Source organism: Microplitis mediator, chromosome 8 (genome assembly GCF_029852145.1).
Source record: "Microplitis mediator isolate UGA2020A chromosome 8, iyMicMedi2.1, whole genome shotgun sequence".
NCBI lineage: Eukaryota > Metazoa > Arthropoda > Insecta > Hymenoptera > Braconidae > Microplitis > Microplitis mediator.
The window spans coordinates 22,814,263-22,834,808 of record NC_079976.1 but is presented as its reverse complement, the minus strand read 5'-3'; the positions used below and the strand labels follow the sequence as shown (position 1 = coordinate 22,834,808).

Here is a 20,546-nt window from a genome sequence, read left to right as displayed (position 1 = left end):
CAGAACACTACTTTTTTAGGAGCTTGGCATTAAAATGGAAATAACTAGAAAAAAATGTAAAATTTGAAAAAAATTTTTCAATGATAATTTGTAGGAAATAAAATTGTCTACAAAAAAGATTTGGTAACATTTTATGATAAGTCCGATAGTTTCGCCGGAAAAGTAAAAAGATATCGAAATTTACTCTAACTTGACTTCGAGCTCCAATAACTTTTGAACAGATGGATTTATCAAAAAATGATAAGGGACTTTTTTTGTAGAACGTTCAATTCCCTACAAAAATAAGTCCTGAACTTATCTGTTCAATAGGCCATCGCCGAGGTATAAAATTCCAAAATTAAAATATTTTTTTTCCCATGTTATTTAAATGGAAAATAGAAAATCGTGAATCGCCACCTTTAAATATTAATATTAAGGTCTAATATTTTAACAGGGTCTTTTTCTAGAGATACTCTGTCGGTAAAATTCCGCAGTATTGCCGTAGATTTTACGGTGAATTGCCGCAACTTTACCATGAATTTGCCGTAAAATATATATTTTACCGTAATTTGCCGCAAATTACGGTAATTCGGATCTGCTAGGGTGAACGTTTTCAAAAATCGAAAGTCTAAGTCGAAAAATGTTAGTGACCCGGGTAAAAAACTTTATATATAATTATATATAATCACATATAATTATATATAATTTATATATAATTATATATGATTTATATATAATTATATATAATGACTTTTGTGATTTCGTATAATTATATATAATGACTTTTGTGGTTTTGTATAATTATATATAATTATACATAATTATATATAATGACTTTTGTGATTTCGTAGGGTTATATATAATTTTGTAAAGTTTTATTTTACATAATTTTCCATAAAAATTTACAGCATTTTTATTTTAAATTAAAATAATTACATAATTACCAAACTCTCTTTGCTTTATCTGGCCTTTTACATATATAGTCTCCTACTCTTACAAGCTGAAAAATACTTTTCAAATCTTTTAGTTTTATCAACAAGCAATTTTCAGATTCTATAACAGGCACAATATGTTTTACTGCTACTTGCATATTTAAATGACACATTATATTACTATTATCTGGTTTTAGTTGTTTAAATGTTTAGGTTTTTATTTAAATTTATTAAAAAAGTGCCGGATAGCTCAACTGGTAGAGCACTCGGCGCGATACCGAATTGGTCTGGGTTCGATTCCCAGTTCGGGCTATCGATATTTTTCTCAATTTATCTATAAATTGTCTTATTGAGAGGTTTGCATGTTAAGGTTTCCACTATATAAAAGTGGTTATATAAGGCCAATTTCTATATATAATTATATATAACTATATATAATTATATATAACTATATATAATTATATATAACTATATATAATTATATATAACTATATATAATTATATATAACTATATATAATTATATATAGTTATATATAGTTATATAAGGCCAATTTCCATATATAATTATATATAATATTATATATAATTATATATAAACTTTTTTACCCGGGGACTTATGTTTTATAATAAAAACTTCTTTTCCTTCCTTTGCATTCAATAATCATGAGAAATCTAATTTTTCTATATGTAAATTACTTATAAGAAAATTTAATTTATCAAATTTATTTAATTTCCAGAAATTTTTTTTCATCTTTTCAGGGGGTACCCATTTTGCCCGTAAAAATAAAATTTTTTTTTTAATGGCCGCTGAAAATTTTTTTATTAAAAATAAAACACCCCTCCCCCCTCTTTGCCTTCCCTACATCACGAGTATTAAAATTAAAAAAGTAACAAACAACTGTAATTTTAAATATTTATTTTCATTATTAAAGTGCAAAAAAATTTAATGAGTACAAAAAATTTTTCTTAAGGTCGTGGATTGGCGGCAGAAGCTTTTTGTTGAGCCTGAATAAATTCTGGGTAATCAATATATCCATCTTTATTTGTATCATCCATATTCAAAATGGGATCAATTAAATCAACTAATTCTTTATCTTGGAATATTTTTCCTTCGCCATTTGGTGCTTTTGGATCTTTTGTTTCCTCTAAAAATTACAAATTATTATTTTAATTAATTATATAAAATAATTGTATGGATTATTTTTTTTCATTTACTTACCGTGCCAATGTATCAAAGATTTAATTAATTCACAGCCATCTAATTTATTGTTATTATCAGCATCATGCATTTTAAAATAATGAAACTGTAATTCTTGTTCAGTCATTTTGTTTGTATCCATCGGTACATCCAAATGTTCTGCTATATGTCTGCAATAAATAAAAAGTAATTAAAGTTCTTTGTAAATAAGAAAAAAAAAATAATAATTGACAAATTACTCTTTTTCGTGTGCGATATTTGCAGTATTGAGTAATTGTTGGGGTTGTCCATCATGTGCGTGATGATGAGGTTGATGATGCTGGCCATGTTGTGGCTGTTGATACTGTTGTTGTTGTTGTTGTTGTTGTTGTTGTTGTTGTGGAGGTGGTGGTTGTTGATATTGTTGTTGCTGTTGCTGAGGTGGTTGTTGTTGAACTGGTACCTGTTGATACTATTCAGCAAATTGATTAATTAATTAATTATTTTTAAAATATCATGCAAAAATAAAAAGGGTATTTGGCAACGGAAACGGAAGCAGATGTCTCATAATTTATTTATTAATTTTCAAGTTTTCCGATGAAAGTTTATTAAAAAATATTTTTTTTTTAAACTTTTTTGTGGATTTCGATGCCATCAAAATTTATAAAGAAATCATCTAATTGGCAAGTTGAGTAACATGAATTTAAGCCAATGAAAAAAGCTTGAAAATATCTTTAATGATAATGCAGTACACTGAGAGATAAAAAAATTAAATTCAAATAATTGATTTTCTTGTTTCCATAAATACTCAAAATAAGTAATTTTTTTATGGTACTGAAGTTACCCTACGTCTAATAATTTTTGTAATTTTTTAGAAACGATAAATTAGAAAAAAAAAATATTTCAAAAAAATGTGCCTGTAGTTTTTTTAATTTTCTACATATGCGTATTTTTATTTTTTATTTTTTTGTAATTGATTTTTTTAAAAGAAGCCGAAAAATTTTAATTATCTGTTAACTTCAGGATCATATTTTTTAAAACACCTGTTTCCAGTAAAAAATTGTCAGAACTACTTGAATGAATTAGAAAAATAATAAATAGTGATAAAAATTAGCATTTATAATAATTAATGAAGACAAGGAAATTTTTCAAATTTTTTAATATCGAAAAGAAGTAATAGCCATGAAAGTCCCAGGATTAGACCAGGTTTAAAAGTTGTGGAATAGATTGTAGTTTATTATAATAAATTTTCAAAAAAATCAAAAGATGCATCAACTTTGAAAAAAAAAAAAGATTCAGTTAAAAACTTGAAAATCATATAGAAAAATATTTTGAAAAACTTGCTCGTATTTTGTTCTAAAAAGTACATGAAAAAATAAAAACTTAAAAAAAAGTTTCGATTTGGACCATTGTCGAAAAAGTTATGATCAAAAAACCAGCAGAGCGCTTTTTGAACGGGTCATGAAAAAATTTCAAAATTTACCAGGAAGAGTTTTTTGATGGGTACTAAAAATATTAAAAAATGAAAGAAAGCAAAAATTAAAATTTTTCAAACTGTCAAATTTAGCATAGAATGTCCCATAAACTTTTGAACCAATGATATTTTTGGAACCTACTCGACTAGGTGTGACGCTTTTTGGGACCAAGACAATTCATCCCCGCGATAGTTCATCCTTTGACAACTCATCCCCGACAATCCATCACTAAATTCTAATATTCTTAATGGATATCTAGATAATTTTCAATAAAATTCAATAAAAAAAAAAAAAAAAAAAAATGGAGAAAAAAATCTTTTTGATTTTTTTTCCGTGAAAAAAGAGTATTTCAATGAGGGGGTCCAGGGGCAAAGCCGGTAGGGTTCAGGTACCTAGTGCAATTTTTGACATTTTTTTTTGTGTGGTATATTCTTTTAATTGCACACACAAAATTCGTGAAAAAAGGGCGCTATTTTCCACACTTATTTGTGTGTGGGTACATTTTTTTTCATTGCACTCACACAAAATTCGTATTTAATAATAATAAATGATTTTGAAGTTAGCAGTCAACTAAAAATTTTCGAATTTTATTTTCAACTATTTAATTTAAGAAAAAAAATACTAAAAATATGCACATGTAGAAAATTTAAAAAACTATAGGTGCAATGTTTTCAAATGGTTTTTTTTTTATAAACTGTGGTTTTGATAAATAATCCAAAAATTGTTATACGTTGGCTAGCTTCGGTATCATTAATAATAATAATTTTTATTAGTATTTTATTTTTTCGTGAAAAAAAAAAATTGAAAATTAAAAAAATTAATTGTTTACGTTTCTCTTACCCGTGAAAAAATATTCTGATCAGACTATATCAGGCCTGATATGGAAATTGGCCATATCAGACTATATATGCTTTGATATAAGTATATCAGACTATATATCAGACCAAATTTATTTAAAAAAAATATGTAAAAAATAAATATCAATAAATTTTTATTGTGTATAAAAAAATCTATCGTGTTCAACTTTCATGACACATCTTTTCGAATACAATTTGAGGTAACTTGATATTTTTAACCTCTATAAAGGCTTACCAAATTATATCAAGTCTGATCAGGATTTTTATTCACAGGTATATCAATTTATATATATATATTAGGGTGGCGCAAAAAAACCGACTATTTTTTTTTTTTCAATCTCGCATGAAAATTTGTTGGTTTACGATGTTTTAAGAAGCCTCTCCACAAATCAACTCGATAAAAAATTTTTAAGAGGTCGCTCACGAATTTTGAAAATATCGAAAATGATCGGAATTCGGATTTTTATTTAAAAAATTTTTTTTTTCTCGTGGCAGCAATAGTTTATATTTGTAAAATCATGACTATGCTGAAAATTTCAGCCCAAAATATAAATATTTAAACGGCGCTCAAGAATTTCGAATATTAACTGATAATATGTAATTAATAGTTTGAATTAGTTTTTATAACTCAATTGTTGTCATTTCACTTAAATATAACTTTTGCATAACCAAAAATATACAGAACAGTCTTAAACAATGAAATTCGGTCAGTTTTGAATAAGCGAAAAAACCTACAAATTGAATTAAAAAATAAAAAAGTATGTAAATAACTTATTATTTCTATTTCTCGGGTTATATTTCCATTCATTGTCATGCAAATTGATGGTGAAAAAATCGAGAAGCTTTATTATTAAGGCCATGCTTCGAGGGTGCCCCCCACTTTTTTCCAAAAAAATGTGGCGCCGCCTGGTGGCCGCCAGCCGCTCTAAAAAAAGTACTAGAGCTGCAAAACTTTAAAATTAAATTAAAATTATTTAAAGTAATAAAATGCAACATATGTTAATTTTTAAATGCATGAAAAAATTTATATATTTTTTTAAAATCATTAGCTAATACTACAAAAATCTAAAACCCGAGATTGAAAAATAATATATTCATTGACCTTGACCTGTCAATATCACATTTATTTTCTATAAGTAAGTAAAAAAAAATTATAATATTTATCAAAAAAAGGGCTTCGTACAAGCAATTTTATAAACTCGTAGAATATTAAAAAAATTACTTACAGTAATTATAAATACCCAGTCGAGCGTAGTTTCTTTAATAAATTTCAACACAATATTCGCCATTTAGTAACTTTTTATTTTGACAGATGTAAACATCAGGTCTGTATAATTTTTTGGGTGCACGCGAAGGTGCTTGAATATAGTAGCGGGAAAAAATAAATTTAATAAATTTATTCCTTTCAATCAGAGCAATAATAGAGTTCTATATATCATTACTTTATTTAATTTTATTAATAAATAAAAATTTTTTTGATTCAAAGTATTAAATTAAAAAAAAGGTATATATATATGTAATCGAATGTGATTACACCTGACTAATTGTCAGACCAGTGACCATACACTGTAAAATATTACGGTGTAAAAATTAGACCCGGAGGACTTTACACGGTCGTGTAGTGTAAAATATCGGTGTAAAACTTCTCTCGGTGTAAATTTTCCATCCGTGTAATCATAACCCGGTGTAATCTATTTCTTTTACACCGTTCCATGTTACTCGGTGTATTTTTGTTGAGTGATCATATACATTTATTTCAATTATACATATACATAGGGGAGGGGGGGGGGCAAAATGGGTCCCCTAAAATTTTGAAGATGAAAAGTATTTGGGTGGGGAGAGGGGCGAAATAAGCCACTGAGCCAAAAAGGGCCACTGAGGCAAAATGGGCCCCCCCCCATAATTTTGAAGATGAAATGCGTTTGGGTGGGGGGCGGGGCAAAATGGGACATTGAGGCAAAAAGGACCACTGAGGTAAAATGGGCCACTGAGGCAAAATGCCCCCCCCCCATAATTTTGAAGACGAAATGTGTTTGGGTGGGGGGATGGGCAAAAATGGACATTGAGGCAAAAAGGGCTATTGAGGCAAAATGGGCTATTGAGGCAAAATGGTCCCCCAAAAATTTTAGCATGAAAAGTTTTGGGGGAAGGGGGGTAAAATGTGCTGACGGGCTTTAAAAACTGCATGCGCAGTTTATTTGAAACATGATATGTTATGGCGCGAAACATAAAACAAGCGAGAAACATACATTGAGTTTTGTTGGGGGCCCGTTTTACCCAACTTTTCAGGATTTTTTAATTTTGATAGACACAGCAAATTAACACCGAAAACTCAGCCGAAGAAAAAAAAGTGAAATAAGCTGAAAAACTCACATTATCAAAACTTTCTGAGGGGGGCCCATTTGCCCCACATTTTACGATTTTTTATTTTTAATAGACAGAACAAATTAAGGTCAAATACTTGGCAATGGAGTAAAAAAAAGTAAAACAAGTAAAAAAAAACTGAGGATTTGAAAATTTTTTTCCTAAGGGGCCCATTTTGCCCCTCCTCTTCCCCTATATATATAATTCAAAGTCTTCCGGCCCATTTTACCCCCCGCCCCTAAAATTTTCATGCCAAAAATTTTTGGGGGACCACTTTGCCTCAGTGACCCATTTTGCCCCTCCCCACGCCCCGAATACTTCTCATGTTAATAATTTTTTGGGGACCAGTTTGCCTCAGTGGCTCATTTTACCTCAGTGTTCCATTTTGCCCCTACCCACGCTCCAAACACTTATCATGTTAATAATTTTTGGGGGACCAGTTTGCCTCAGTGGCTCATTTTACCTCAGTGTTCCATTTTGCCCCTACCCACGCTCCAAACACTTATCATGTTAATAATTTTTGGGGGACCATTGAGCCTCAGTGACTCATTTTTCCCCTCCCCACGCCCCGAATACTTCTCATGTTAATAATTTTTTGGGGACCAGTTTGCCTCAGTGGCTCATTTTAACTCAGTGTTCCATTTTGCCCCAACCCACGCTCCGAACACTTTTCATGTTAATAATTTTCGGGGGACCATTTAGCCTCAGTGACCCATTTTTCCCCTCCCCACACTTCAAACACTTTTCATGTTAATAATTTTTGGGGGACCATAGAGCCTCAGCGACTCATTTTTCCCCTCCCCACGCCCCGAATACTTCTTATGTTAATAATTTTTTGGGGACCAATTTGCCTCTCTGGCCCACTTTACCTCAGTATCCCATTTTGCCCCTCCCCACGCTCTAAACACTTTTCGTGTTAATAATTTTTGGGGGACCATTTTGCCTCAATGTCTCATTTTGCCCCGCCCCCCACCCAAACGCATTTCATCTTCAAAATTATGGGGGGGGGGCATTTTGCCTCAGTGGCCCATTTTACCTCAGTGGTCCTTTTTGCCTCAATGTCCCATTTTGCCCCGCCCCCCACCCAAACGCATTTCATCTTCAAAATTATGGGGGGGGGCCCATTTTGCCTCAGTGGCCCTTTTTGGCTCAGTGGCTTATTTCGCCCCTCTCCCCACCCAAATACTTTTCATCTTCAAAATTTTAGGGGACCCATTTTGCCCCCCCCCCCCCCCTCCCCTATGTATATGTATAATTGAAATAAATGTATATGATCACTCAACAAAAATACACCGAGTAACATGGAACGGTGTAAAAGAAGTAGATTACACCGGGTTATGATTACACGGATGGAAAATTTACACCGAGAGAAGTTTTACACCGATATTTTACACTACACGACCGTGTAAAGTCCTCCGGGTCTAATTTTTACACCGTAATATTTTACAGTGTATGGTCACTGGTCTGACAATTAGTCAGGTGTAATCACATTCGATTACATATATATATACCTTTTTTTTAATTTAATACTTTGAATCAAAAAAATTTTTATTTATTAATAAAATTAAATGAAGTAATGATATATAGAACTCTATTATTGCTCTGATTGAAAGGAATAAATTTATTAAATTTATTTTTTCCCGCTACTATATTCAAGCACCTTCGCGTGCACCCAAAAAATTATACAGACCTGATGTTTACATCTGTCAAAATAAAAAGTTACTAAATGGCGAATATTGTGTTGAAATTTATTAAAGAAACTACGCTCGACTGGGTATTTATAATTACTGTAAGTAATTTTTTTAATATTCTACGAGTTTATAAAATTGCTTGTACGAAGCCCTTTTTTTGATAAATATTATAATTTTTTTTTACTTACTTATAGAAAATAAATGTGATATTGACAGGTCAAGGTCAATGAATATATTATTTTTCAATCTCGGGTTTTAGATTTTTGTAGTATTAGCTAATGATTTTAAAAAAATATATAAATTTTTTCATGCATTTAAAAATTAACATATGTTGCATTTTATTACTTTAAATAATTTTAATTTAATTTTAAAGTTTTGCAGCTCTAGTACTTTTTTTAGAGCGGCTGGCGGCCACCAGGCGGCGCCACATTTTTTGGAAAAAAGTGGGGGGCACCCTCGAAGCATGGCCTTAATATTTAAGGGTCGCTCAAAAACGTCCAAGAGACTGCGCTCGGAAACATTCAAAATTCTTGAGCGCCGTTTAAATATTTAAATTTTGGGCTGAAATTTTCAGCATAGTCATGATTTTACAAATATAAACTATTGCTGCCACGAGAAAAAAAAAATTTTTTTAATAAAAATCCTACTTTCGATCATTTTCGATATTTTCAAAATTCGTGAGCGACCTCTTAAAAATTTTTTATCGAGCTGATTTGTGGAGAGGCTTCTTAAAACATCGTAAACCAACAAATGTTCATGCGAGATTGAAAAAAAAAAAATAGTCGGTTTTTTTGCGCCACCCTAATATATATATATATCAGACTATATAAAGTCATATCAAGTTATATCAAGCCTGATCAGGGATTCTTTTTTTAAGTATATCAAAGTATATATAACTTTATAAGGTTATATCAGGTCATATCAGGACCTATTAGAAATAAATATAACATTATATATGAGCTTATCAAGTTATATCAAGTCTGATATAGACATATCAAATTGATAAGGCTTGATCTGGCCTGATATGGCCAATTTTCATATCAGGCCAGATCAGGACCTATCAAAAATCAAATATGGACATATCAGATCATATCAGGCCAGATATGAATATATCAAAAATTTTGATATGGCCTTATCAGCTCATATCAAGCCTGATCAGAATATTTTTTCACGGGTAATCATACTATTTTAAGGATAAAATTATATTATTGGGAGTAATTGCCATGGGGATAAATTGTCGAGGGTGAATTGTCCTGGTCCCAAAACGCAGTGGACCACTAATTATGAAACGCGATGACGAAATCCACCATGAGGACAAACGCAACAGCCAGATTCATATAAAATCTACAAATACAAACCTGTTGCTGTTGCTGGTGTATTTGCTGCTGATGAACTTGCTGCTGATGAATTTGTTGTTGAGGAACCTGCTGATTCATAAAAAAAGTTTATAAATATATAAACTATTTTGAGTAAATGATCCTCAAGTTAGCAGACAATTAGCAATTTTCGGTTTGTTCTTTCAACAAATAAATTACAAAAAAAGTAAAAATTATAAATATGCACGTGTAGAAAAAAAAACTACAATTTAAAAAAATTTTTTTTTATAATCTAACGTTTTTAAAAAAATAAAAAAAATTATTAGACGTCAGCCGACTTCAGGATCATTTGAATAAAAATAAATTTTTTACTTGTTGCTGATAATGTTGAGGTGGAACACCTGGTGCTACTCTCTGTCCTTGTACATTACTTGATAATGTAATAATATATCCTATAATTAATACTCTTAAAATCCACTCCATTTTTTAAATCTCTGAAAAATAATAATTTGCTATCAATAACTAAAATTTGAAAATTTTTTAAATTTAACTTTTGAATTTATTTTTAAAAGTGATTTAAATTAGCGGCATAAATTGAAATTTAACCAATAAAATACTTGTGGATATTTAAATTTTTTGTGGTTAAATTTTCATTCATAAAAAATATTTTTTAAAAACGTAACAATATGTTTGTATTTTATTCAAAAATAATGAACGTATTTTCAATGTTTACTACTTTGATAAATAATTATTTAAATAAATATGAACTAATAATTAATAAATAAACTTACCTTACTTATTATTATTCAATTTAATCTCATAAATTTATAATAAATTAATAATAAATGTAATTTCAAATTTTATTTATGAGTAATTACGATTCTAACAAATTTGTGTTGTGGCCTAATGACGTGGATGGGAACCATGCATTTGCCCTTTTCTTTTTTTTCTATTTTTGTTAGTCTAGTTTTTTTTTAATGATAATTAAATATCGTCACTAGGTGGCAGCACTTTTGATCTCGCAAATCTTTGATCCGAGTTTTAACTTGAAAGTAATAATTTTAATTTTAAATAATTTTGAAATTAATTATCAACTGTAAATATTTCTATATCTGTAGCATTTTTAATTATTTAAAAATTTTTATTCTAATAATTACTGAATTATAATTATTTCGTTGTCTATTTTAAAAACTACCCAATGAGATTTTGTTATTATGACCCTGAAGTTATCCGACACACTGATAGAAAATTTATATTGACTCAAGAAATATTTTCTTGAGCCAAGAATTTATTTCTGAAGAAAACCAATTGTCTTGCTTCAAAAAATTCTTGCTTTGATTTAGATTTTCTTGGCTCTATAGATTTTGTATCTTCGATGGATAACTCTCGTGTCTTGACCCGAAACTATATTATCTTTAATCGATACTATCGAATTCTTCAAGCAAGACCACTTGTCTTCAACTAAAAATGTCGTATTATTATTTTAAGAACTTTAAATTTTTGGTTCAAGTAATAATTCCTTGATAGAAGATGTTTTTGAAGTAATAAAAAAAAAATTTTTTTTTAAAATAAATTTCTACTTTAACATATCTGAAGTAAATGAAAGTAGTCCTAAAAAATCACTTTAAAACTTTTTATTTTTAAAATAAAAAAAAAAGTTTTTTTTCAAGCTGAGTAAATTGATATCTTGATTTAAAAACCGCGCCATTCTCGAAACGAGTCGGTAATGTCTTAAACCTAGATTTTGCCTATCTTAATCCAAGAGCAAGAAATTCTTGAACGAAATATGTCAGAATTTTGTTTCAAAACAAAAAAGGCTTCATCGAAAAATAAAATTCTCAAACAAAGAATTTTTTTTCTCTATCCGAGAATTTCAATTTTTTGGTTCAAGGACTTATTTCTTGAATTAAAACAATTAAAAATTTTGAAACAAGAACCACATTTTGAAGAAAAAATTTTTTTTGAATCAAGATAGTTTTTCTATTAGTGCACCCGCCGTTTTAAAAATAAAAAATCTTATAACTTTAGAAAAAAAACAAAAATTTTTTAATTTTAAAAAAATACTCGTGTAGATTTTTTAATTTTCTAAACGTATATTTTTTTAAAGAGATTAAAAAATAAAAACTCGAGGTAAAATTTGAAATTAAATTTTAAGATTACTTATTTTTTGTTTAAAAATTTTTACAAGCCTCATTACTTTTTGATTTTTATATACAATTTTTCGAAATCTTGACAAGTATTTTTTTTATTTTTCCGTTCACCGCTATTTCTAACCGTTACCGGCCATTTTTAAATAAAATATCTTGTAATTTAAAAAAAAAACTAAAATTTTTGAATTTTAAAAAAATACTCGTGTAGATTTTTTAATTTTCTAAACGTGTATTTTTTTTTTTTTAAGATTAAAAATACTCTAATTGTTATTGAAAAAAAAAAAAAATTCATAAATGTATAAGTAATTACACGGAAAAAAGAGCAGTTGAAAAATTACAGTAATTTCTTATAGTAATAAAATTAATGCAATTTTAAGCAGCAAATTTTACAGGTTAAATCGAAAATATCGAGTTTGAAAGTGTTGCTACTATATCAATACGTTTGGGCATCAGAGCCGCGCATCGATTCATATGGAAGGGTCATTCGAGATAACGCATGTTCTTGAATGATCCATTCTAATATTTATTGAATATACTTAATTTTCACGATCTATCCACTTTTGTTACTAACAAATGAGTCACTTATCTATTAACAAAAGTTATCTTAAACACTGATAGAAAAACTATCTTGATTCAAGAAAAATTTTTTCTTCAAAATGTGGTTCTTGTTTTAAAATTTTTAATTGTTTTAATTCAAGAAATAAGTCCTTGAACCAAAAAATTGAAATTCTCGGATAGAGAAAAAAAAATTCTTTGTTTGAGAATTTTATTTTTCGATGAAGCCTTTTTTGTTTTGAAACAAAATTCTGACATATTTCGTTCAAGAATTTCTTGCTCTTGGATTAAGATAGGCAAAATCTAGGTTTAAGACATTACCGACTCGTTTCGGGAATGGCGCGGGTTTTAAATCAAGATATCAATTTACTCAGCTTGAAAAAAAACTTTTTTCTTTATTTTAAAAATAAAAAGTTTTAAAGTGATTTTTTAGGACTACATTCATTTACTTCAGATATGTTAAAGTAGAAATTTATTTAAAAAAAAATTTTTTTTTTTCATTACTTTAAAAACATCTTCTATCAAGGAATTATTACTTGAACCAAAAATTTAAAGTTCTTAAAATAATAATACGACAATTTTAGTTGAAGACAAGTGGTTTTGCTTGAAGAATTCGATAGTATCGATTGAAGATAATATAGTTTCGGGTCAAGACACGAGAGTTATCCATCGAAGATACAAAATCTATAGAGCCAAGAAAATCTAAATCAAGACAAGAATTTCTTGAAGCAAGACAATTGGTTTTCTTCAGAAATAAATTCTTGGCTCAAGAAAACATTTCTTGAGTCAATATAAATTTTCTATCAGTATATAAAATAGATGTTTGTGCAGCTGCACGTCTCGAGGATTAACTCGAGGCCTCAGCGCTTATTTATATTTGATAAAATATAGAAAAATATATTTTTATATAACTTTATCAACTATTACTCATATCCTTAACGTTCAAATATCTTAAACAATATTATTCTATTATTATATTATATTATTTTATATAATTAATTAAATATTGTGGAAATTACTTGATTATCTATATTCGATATAATTAGTTAGATTTCAGGTCAGTAATTAAAGAAGTAAAAGCTCACGTCATCTGGCGTACAGGCTGGGACGTAACACTGTAATATTTGTTATTTCTGTAAAATTTACTGATAAAAAATGTAATTTTTACAGTTTCAGACTCGGAGCGCTTTACTACTATACGAAACTGTAATTTTTCAACTGCTCTTTTTTTCGTGTAAAACCTAATTCGTTTTTAAATTTTTTTGGAGCTTGAACTCAAATTTATAGTAAATTTCGAGATCTTTTTACTTTTTCAGCGAAACTATCCGACTTATCACAAAATAGGATCGGCCCTCACTCATAGTCATAAATACGGGAGCCTCCGACTGTAAATTTTAAAAAAGAAGTAGCTTTTAATTAATTATGAATTTTTATTTAAAATCAGAATTCGGGTATTTTTTAACGTTCACAAAAAATACACGTTTAGAAAATTAAAAAATTTACACGAGTATTTTTTCAAAATTAAAAAATTATTGTATTTTTTTTCAATTACAAGATATTTCATTTAAAAATAGCCGGTAACGGTTAAAAATAGCGGTGAACGGAAAAATAAAAAAAATACTCGTCAAGATTCCGAAAAATTGTATACAAAAATCAAAAAGTAATGAGGCTTGTAAAAATTTTTAAATAAAAAATAAGTAATCTTAAAATTTAATTTCAAATTTTACCTTGAGTTTTTATTTTTTAATCTCTTTAAAAAAATACTCGCCTAGAAAATTGAAAAATCTACACGAGCATTTTTTTTAAATTTAAAAATTTTTTTTTTTTCTAAAGTTATAAGATTTTTTATTTTTAAAATGGCGGGTGTCGGCTAACTCTTATTGAAAGAAACGATTTAAAACGATTAGAAAAAAAAATTTTTAAATACTTTTGAATGCTTTTGAATACTTTGAATACTTTTGAATCGTGTTTCTTATGGAAATTTAACACTGCAAATCGTTTCGAATCGTTTTTTTTAATCAGGGAACTTCAGGGTCATCTGAAGTTAGCTGACATCTGACATTTTTAAAAGTAAAAATTCTCATAATCCTGTAGTTAGGACAATTTTAAATTTTCGGAATTTTTTTCAACAAATAAAATCCAAAGAAAAAAAAATCCAAAAATATGCACATGTAGAAAATTTAAAAAACTATAAGTGCAATTTTTAAAAATATTTCATTTTTATAATTTATCGTTTTGAATAAATTTCAAAAATTATTAGACGTCAGCTAACCCTATCCGAAAATTCCCATAGAATCCACTCAACTCGACAAAAACCGCATAGAAACCAATACAGTCTATAGGATTCTATGCGGTTTTTGTCGCAGTTGAGTGGATTTCATGGGAATTTTTGAATTCCCTAAGGAACTTAAGTATCATAAAATTCTCTAGATTAAAAAAAAAAACTTTTTTTGGAATTTACAAAATTACTCGTGTTTGTGTTTTCAAAATATAGACTATTAAGGTAGATGTCCCAATACCGGAACAAGATCGGATACCGGAGCGATTTGATAATCATTGTATTATATTTTAACTCGTACGCGATGAAATTAAATAAAACTTTCGTTATTTAAAACCTTAATCTTTTAGCTACAAAATAGGATATAATATAGATTTTAGAATATATTTGAAATATGGAAAAAAAAATGTTAACTATAACAATAGTCTCGGATTCATGACTTTTTCATGTCTCTTAATGGTTTTGCTAAGAAATCAGTCAATAGTCTTGAGCTTATAGAAAATGTATAGAATTACTTTTCATTAATTTTTTTTTTGTATATGCATCTTGAATGACATGAAATTCAAGAAAACATGTTGACAATATGAAAAAAATCGTATTATTATATTAATTTTACTGTTCGTCTATTAGTACACCAAAATGAACCCGTGCTCAGTACCGCAACAGCCAGTCATATTAATGTTATCGATAGATATTAACGGTGAGTTTTATTGACTGGCTAAATCAAGTGCAATATTAATTATTACTGGAGCCCTAATTTTTAATGTAGTATGTATGATTGTTTGAAAAAATGCATTAAATATAGATAAACTCTAATTTAAATCATAAAAAATAAATTTGTGTGTTTTTTTTTTTTAATTATTTTTATAGTATAACTTCAAATGATTTATTTTTTTTCTATTCTTCAGTTCAAAATATTTATTTTCATCGAATACTCAATCATTTAAAAATTTTAAATAAATTTTACATTATGACTGTGTTATAGCAGACATCAGACAAATTTAAAACTATTAATGAATCGAGTAAATAATCAATAAAATAAATTTTTAAAAAATGCGTATTCAAAAAATTTTGAAATTAATAGTCTTTTTCTTATAAATATTATTTTTTAAATTATTTATCTTATTTATTTATAATTTTAAAGTTGTCTGATGTCTGCTACATTCACACTCGTTTTACATTAATATTATTTAATAATTGTTAATATTTTCACTATGAATATATAAATACAAAAAATAACTAATTTTATTTACTGTTCCGGTATTAGGACAACCGAATTCCCGTATCGGGACTATTCACAACAAGGCTATTTCAGCGTTCCGGTATTGGGTCTTTTGGGTGTCATAGAAAAAAATTTTTTTTTTTTATATGAAATTTAAGAAAAATAAACTAATTTGATTATTTTTGAATAGGTAAATGTCTATTCTATATGATGTAATAAATTATTTTGGTTTATAATCTATTTGAATATTTTTAAAACGTCGTTCCGGTGTTAGGACATTTTTTATTTTTTTAGTTTAGTAAAAAAAAATAAATGATCCTGAAGTTAGCAGCCAATTAAAAATGTTCGAATTATATTAAAAAAAAAACTAAAAATGTGCCCATGTAGAAAATTTAATAAACTATAGGTGTAACTTATGGAATATATTTTTTTTTTAAATTTATCATTTTTTAAAAAATTCAAAAATTATTAGACGTCGCCTAGGCTTCAGTATCATAAAAAATAATTATCGTCCTTATAATTCAAAAATTTAATTCTGAATACTTTATTTTATTCTTTGATTAGTAAATTAGATAATTAGACTCGATTACAAACATTGAAAAAATTTAGTCCGGCTTAATTTTTGTGATTCTGAAATTTGAAAACAATTAAAAATTTTCGGATTTTTTTCAACAAATTGAATACAAGAAAAGAAAAAAAAATATGCACGTGTAGAAAATTAAAAAAACTATAGGTGCACATTTTTTAATTTTTTCTTTTTGTAATTTATCGTTTCTAAAATAAATTCAAAAATTATTAGACGTTGCCCTTTGATTAAGAAAAGTGATCTGGAATGATTAGTAAATTAATTTTTCTAATACTTTTAAATACTTCCAAAAAATTTAAAATCCTCCTAATTTTCAAGCATTAAATCCTATTCAAAAGTTCCAAATCACTCGTTATTCAATAAATTGAGAAGATTTGAAGTTATTCAAATTTCTAAATACTTTCAAATTATTTTTTATCACCAAATAATACTGAAGTTTCAATTTATGGAGAGATGAAGAGAAACGCAAAAATTCTCAATTTTTTTGAATATTTCCAAATACTTTTCAATCACTGAAAAATTTTTTTAATCGCATTGAATACTTTTCAATTTTTATTGATAATTCAGAAGGATTAAAAAACATTAAAATTTTTTGCAAATTCTTTCTAATCACTTTTATTAATCACCAGGACCGCGGCTAACTTGAGTATATACTGCGAAAAATTGAGACTGAATTCGGAGTGATTACGGGTTTCAATCCGAATTCATTCCGCCACTCGGAGTTCCAGAGTAAAAAAAAAAACTCGGCATACGGAGAAAACAGAGAGTTTGCTCTTCAGCGGAGTGATTTGTAGTGATCTGGATTCCATTTAAATCCGTATTCACTCCGATTCAGAGTTTTAATATGAAAATAAACTCTTTTTTTCAAAAACACTAAACTACTATTCTTGAACAAGATTTGATATCTTTTGCATCAAGTATTTGCTCAAGTACTCTGCTCGAGCAACTTGCACAATACCATGACTACTAGAGTAATAGTTACTAGATTTGATAAAGAAGATATTAAATTGTCACCCGAGTCGAAAATTCAGACCTGTTTAAATTGTATTTTTTTCTAACAATTCTCAGAAAATTGAGTGGTCAAGAGAGAGTCTGCTCTATAAAATACCATATGAACTGGACGCCTGGTTTGACTGTAAATAGTGGAGTTTTGTCCCATTTTAACAGGATTACATTCAAACCAGGCGTCGAATAATAATAACAATTTAAATAATAATAATTATTTTTCTTGTACCGTGCCTAGGGATGCAGGTTCGGATCCTACTTAGGAACAGGATTTTTAACTTCCCGCTAAGAAAATGGACGATTTTCGAAAAATTGGGAAGTTATTGTTTTCACCCCGATTTTCGAAAGTCGAGTTTTCATCAGATGTCGACGTTTTGAGGTCCTAGGAAGCTATTCTGACTATTTTCAGAATGATGTCCGAGTGTGTGTGTGTGTGTGTGTGTGTGTGTGTGTGTGTGTGTGTGTGTGTGTGTGTGTGTGTGTGTGTGTGTAAACTCTGTGTAACTTTTTAATTAAGGGGTTAGGGGTAGTCAGAATTTTCAAAAAATCGATTTTTTTTTTTTTGCATTTTCTTAAAGTATAATATTTTTAAAATATTGTGTGAAAATTTGAAGTGAATCCGACAAATTCTTTTCGAGTTATTTAACAATGACCAAAGGACGCTCGGGTGCTACGTGGCATTCGAGAGCAGGTAGCTAGAAACAGCTGCAAGCAACCGACCTTTCGGGTTTCATTGCCATGAATATCTCCCCATTTTAATGTATGTATAATTATATATATATATATATATATATATATATATATATATATATATATATATATATATATATATATATATATATATATATATATATAAATCCTTCTACATATATTCACAATTTGTAGGTAGTACAAGAACTGAAAAATAATTTTTGGTTGCCAGTATACCTGTAGTCGTTGCACTGATCAGTCGATAGTTTTGTGATAAATTATTTCTCAAGTGAATTAAATTATTAACCATGGGACGTGATTCTAGAAAGGTTTCAAGAGAACTTCGGAGTTCTGAAAAAATTAATAAGTCGCGTTCAGTCAAAAGAAAGAATGTTTTTAATCCGAAAACAGCCGAAAGTGATGAAAGTATTCAGAGTACATCTTCTAAAAAATTAAAACAAAACACTGAAGATGATGTACCTGAAGACAGCAGTACTGAATTTCGAATAATAAATTTGATGAAATTCGAGTGATGAAAAACCGAATCATGATATGTGTCCAAAAGGCGAAGAATCTTGGTGCTCTTACCAGCGCGCTGAAGCAAGAGGAGAGCTTGATACCTATTCTCACGATTATTCTCCCTTACCTTCTGATGTTTTAAAAGCTATCAAGCCTATATACGAAGGTCTTAGTAATGAAAATTTACTTTCAAGATGTGTAGGTGGATTCAATCAGAATAATAATGAAAGCTTTAACCAACTAGTATGGAAAATATGCCCAAAAACGGTAAATACTAGTTTTACTGTCGTACAAATAGCTGCATACGTTGCTATGTGTATATTTAATGAGGGTATAAATTCATTATTAGTCTTGATGAATACACTAGGACTTAATTGTGGGCCTAATTCTCATCGGTATGCAGAAAGAATGGATGCTGCACGTATCAAAGTAGCAGATAAGCGCGCTAATGATAACACCCGAGAAGGTCGATTGCAACGTAGGCACCAGCAAATCAATATTTTGGAAGCTGCTATGACGGCTGAAGAGCTATTATATGGTCCAGGAATAGATGACTCAGTGTAAGTTATTAAATAATTCTTATAATTCGACATAAATCCATAGCAAAACTTTAAATGCGTTTTTCTCAAAACTATGTTTTCTGAACTGGTGATCACTGTAACTTAAAAACTGCTCGGTAGATTTCAATAAAATTTATTGTACTTTTGAAATACATTAAAAACTCGTGCCTGATCGAAGGATTTTTTTTTTTTTCAAAAATTTCGATTTTTTTTTAACAATAAACTGTCGGTTTTTTTCTCGAAAATTTGAAAAAAATTTCCTGAGGCCTCCATTTTGTTAATTTCGAAAAAAAAAAAAAAAGCTTCGATCAGGCACAAGATTATCTATTAATAAAACTAATTTTTCTTGTCCGATTGATTTTAGATGAATCTCCAAGGACTTATGATGATCACCGCAAAGGACTTCGGGAGGAACGGGCTCTACAAAAACAGCGATAACTTTTTGAATTATTAATTTTTTTTTTTGAAATTTTCGTGAAGTCAAATCGAAACGTGTTCTAATAAAGCTATGTTTTTATTTTTGTCAAATAAAGTAATTAACTACAAAAAAAAAATTATTGAAAATCATCATTTTTTCAGGCCTCTGAGTACCCCTAACCCCTTAATGAATCGATTTGGATGGTTGAGGTGGCAATCGAAAAAGCTTGTTGGCCCTCAACTTTCCTGAAAATTTCAGATCATTTGATCAAGCAGACTCGAAAATATTGGCGAATTACGAACAAAAAAAAATCGGTCTATCAGTTGACCCTGCGGGCCAGCCCTAAAACTTCCCGCTGTTTCCCGCTCCTTGAGCTCGAAAACTTTGTCGTAAATACATTTTCGAGCTCTTCGAGCTCGAAAATACTTTTGGATGCGGTTCGTTTCGAAACAAATAGTTTTTTACCATTTTTTCTCCAACGATATCTCTCAAACGAATCAACCGATTGAGACGGTTGAGGTGGCAATCGACGCGTTTTATCAAGTTCTAAAGCTGATCGAATTTTGAATTCGATTTATCAAATCGTTTTTGAGATATTTCGAAAAAAATTAAAAAAAAATTTTTTTTTAATTCTTTCGACAGCGGTTTCTCTTGAAAGAATGAACCGATTTTGATGGTTGAGGTGGCATTCGACGCGGCTTATAAAGCTCTAGAGCCCAGTCCATTTTGGAATCAATCCATCGAGCACATTAAAAGTTATACGAAAAACAC

General features: G+C 28.8%; 2 protein-coding genes across 6 annotated transcripts; one reads left to right on the top strand and one right to left on the bottom strand.

The window, feature by feature from the left end:
- Positions 1–1,813: 1,813 nt before the first annotated feature.
- On the bottom strand, positions 1,814–10,742 carry LOC130673464 (putative mediator of RNA polymerase II transcription subunit 21). Of its 2 annotated transcripts, none has more exons than XM_057478479.1 (6): positions 10,584–10,742; positions 10,165–10,286; positions 9,835–9,903; positions 2,350–2,561; positions 2,132–2,280; positions 1,814–2,057 (listed from the first exon to the last, which is right to left on the bottom strand). In XM_057478479.1, the coding sequence occupies exons 2-6, from the start codon at positions 10,273–10,275 to the stop codon at positions 1,879–1,881; spliced, it is 720 nt and encodes a 239-aa protein (XP_057334462.1). In that variant the 5' UTR covers positions 10,276–10,286; positions 10,584–10,742; the 3' UTR covers positions 1,814–1,878. The 2 variants fall into 2 exon arrangements, with proteins under 2 accessions (XP_057334462.1, XP_057334463.1); XM_057478480.1 differs by having other exon boundaries at positions 9,835–9,900.
- A 7,399-nt stretch (positions 10,743–18,141) lies between these two features.
- Positions 18,142–19,949, top strand: LOC130672994 (uncharacterized). 4 transcript variants are annotated; one of them, XR_008990810.1, is made up of 4 exons: positions 18,142–18,348; positions 18,474–19,064; positions 19,165–19,357; positions 19,722–19,949. XR_008990810.1 is itself a non-coding variant. In XM_057477835.1 (4 exons), the coding sequence occupies exons 2-4, from the start codon at positions 19,043–19,045 to the stop codon at positions 19,723–19,725; spliced, it is 237 nt and encodes a 78-aa protein (XP_057333818.1). In that variant the 5' UTR covers positions 18,173–18,348; positions 18,474–19,042; the 3' UTR covers positions 19,726–19,949. The 4 variants fall into 4 exon arrangements, 3 of the variants coding, with proteins under 3 accessions (XP_057333816.1, XP_057333818.1, XP_057333817.1); XM_057477835.1 differs by having other exon boundaries at positions 18,173–18,348; positions 19,147–19,357; XM_057477833.1 differs by having other exon boundaries at positions 18,166–18,348; positions 18,474–19,357.
- Positions 19,950–20,546: the final 597 nt, after the last annotated feature.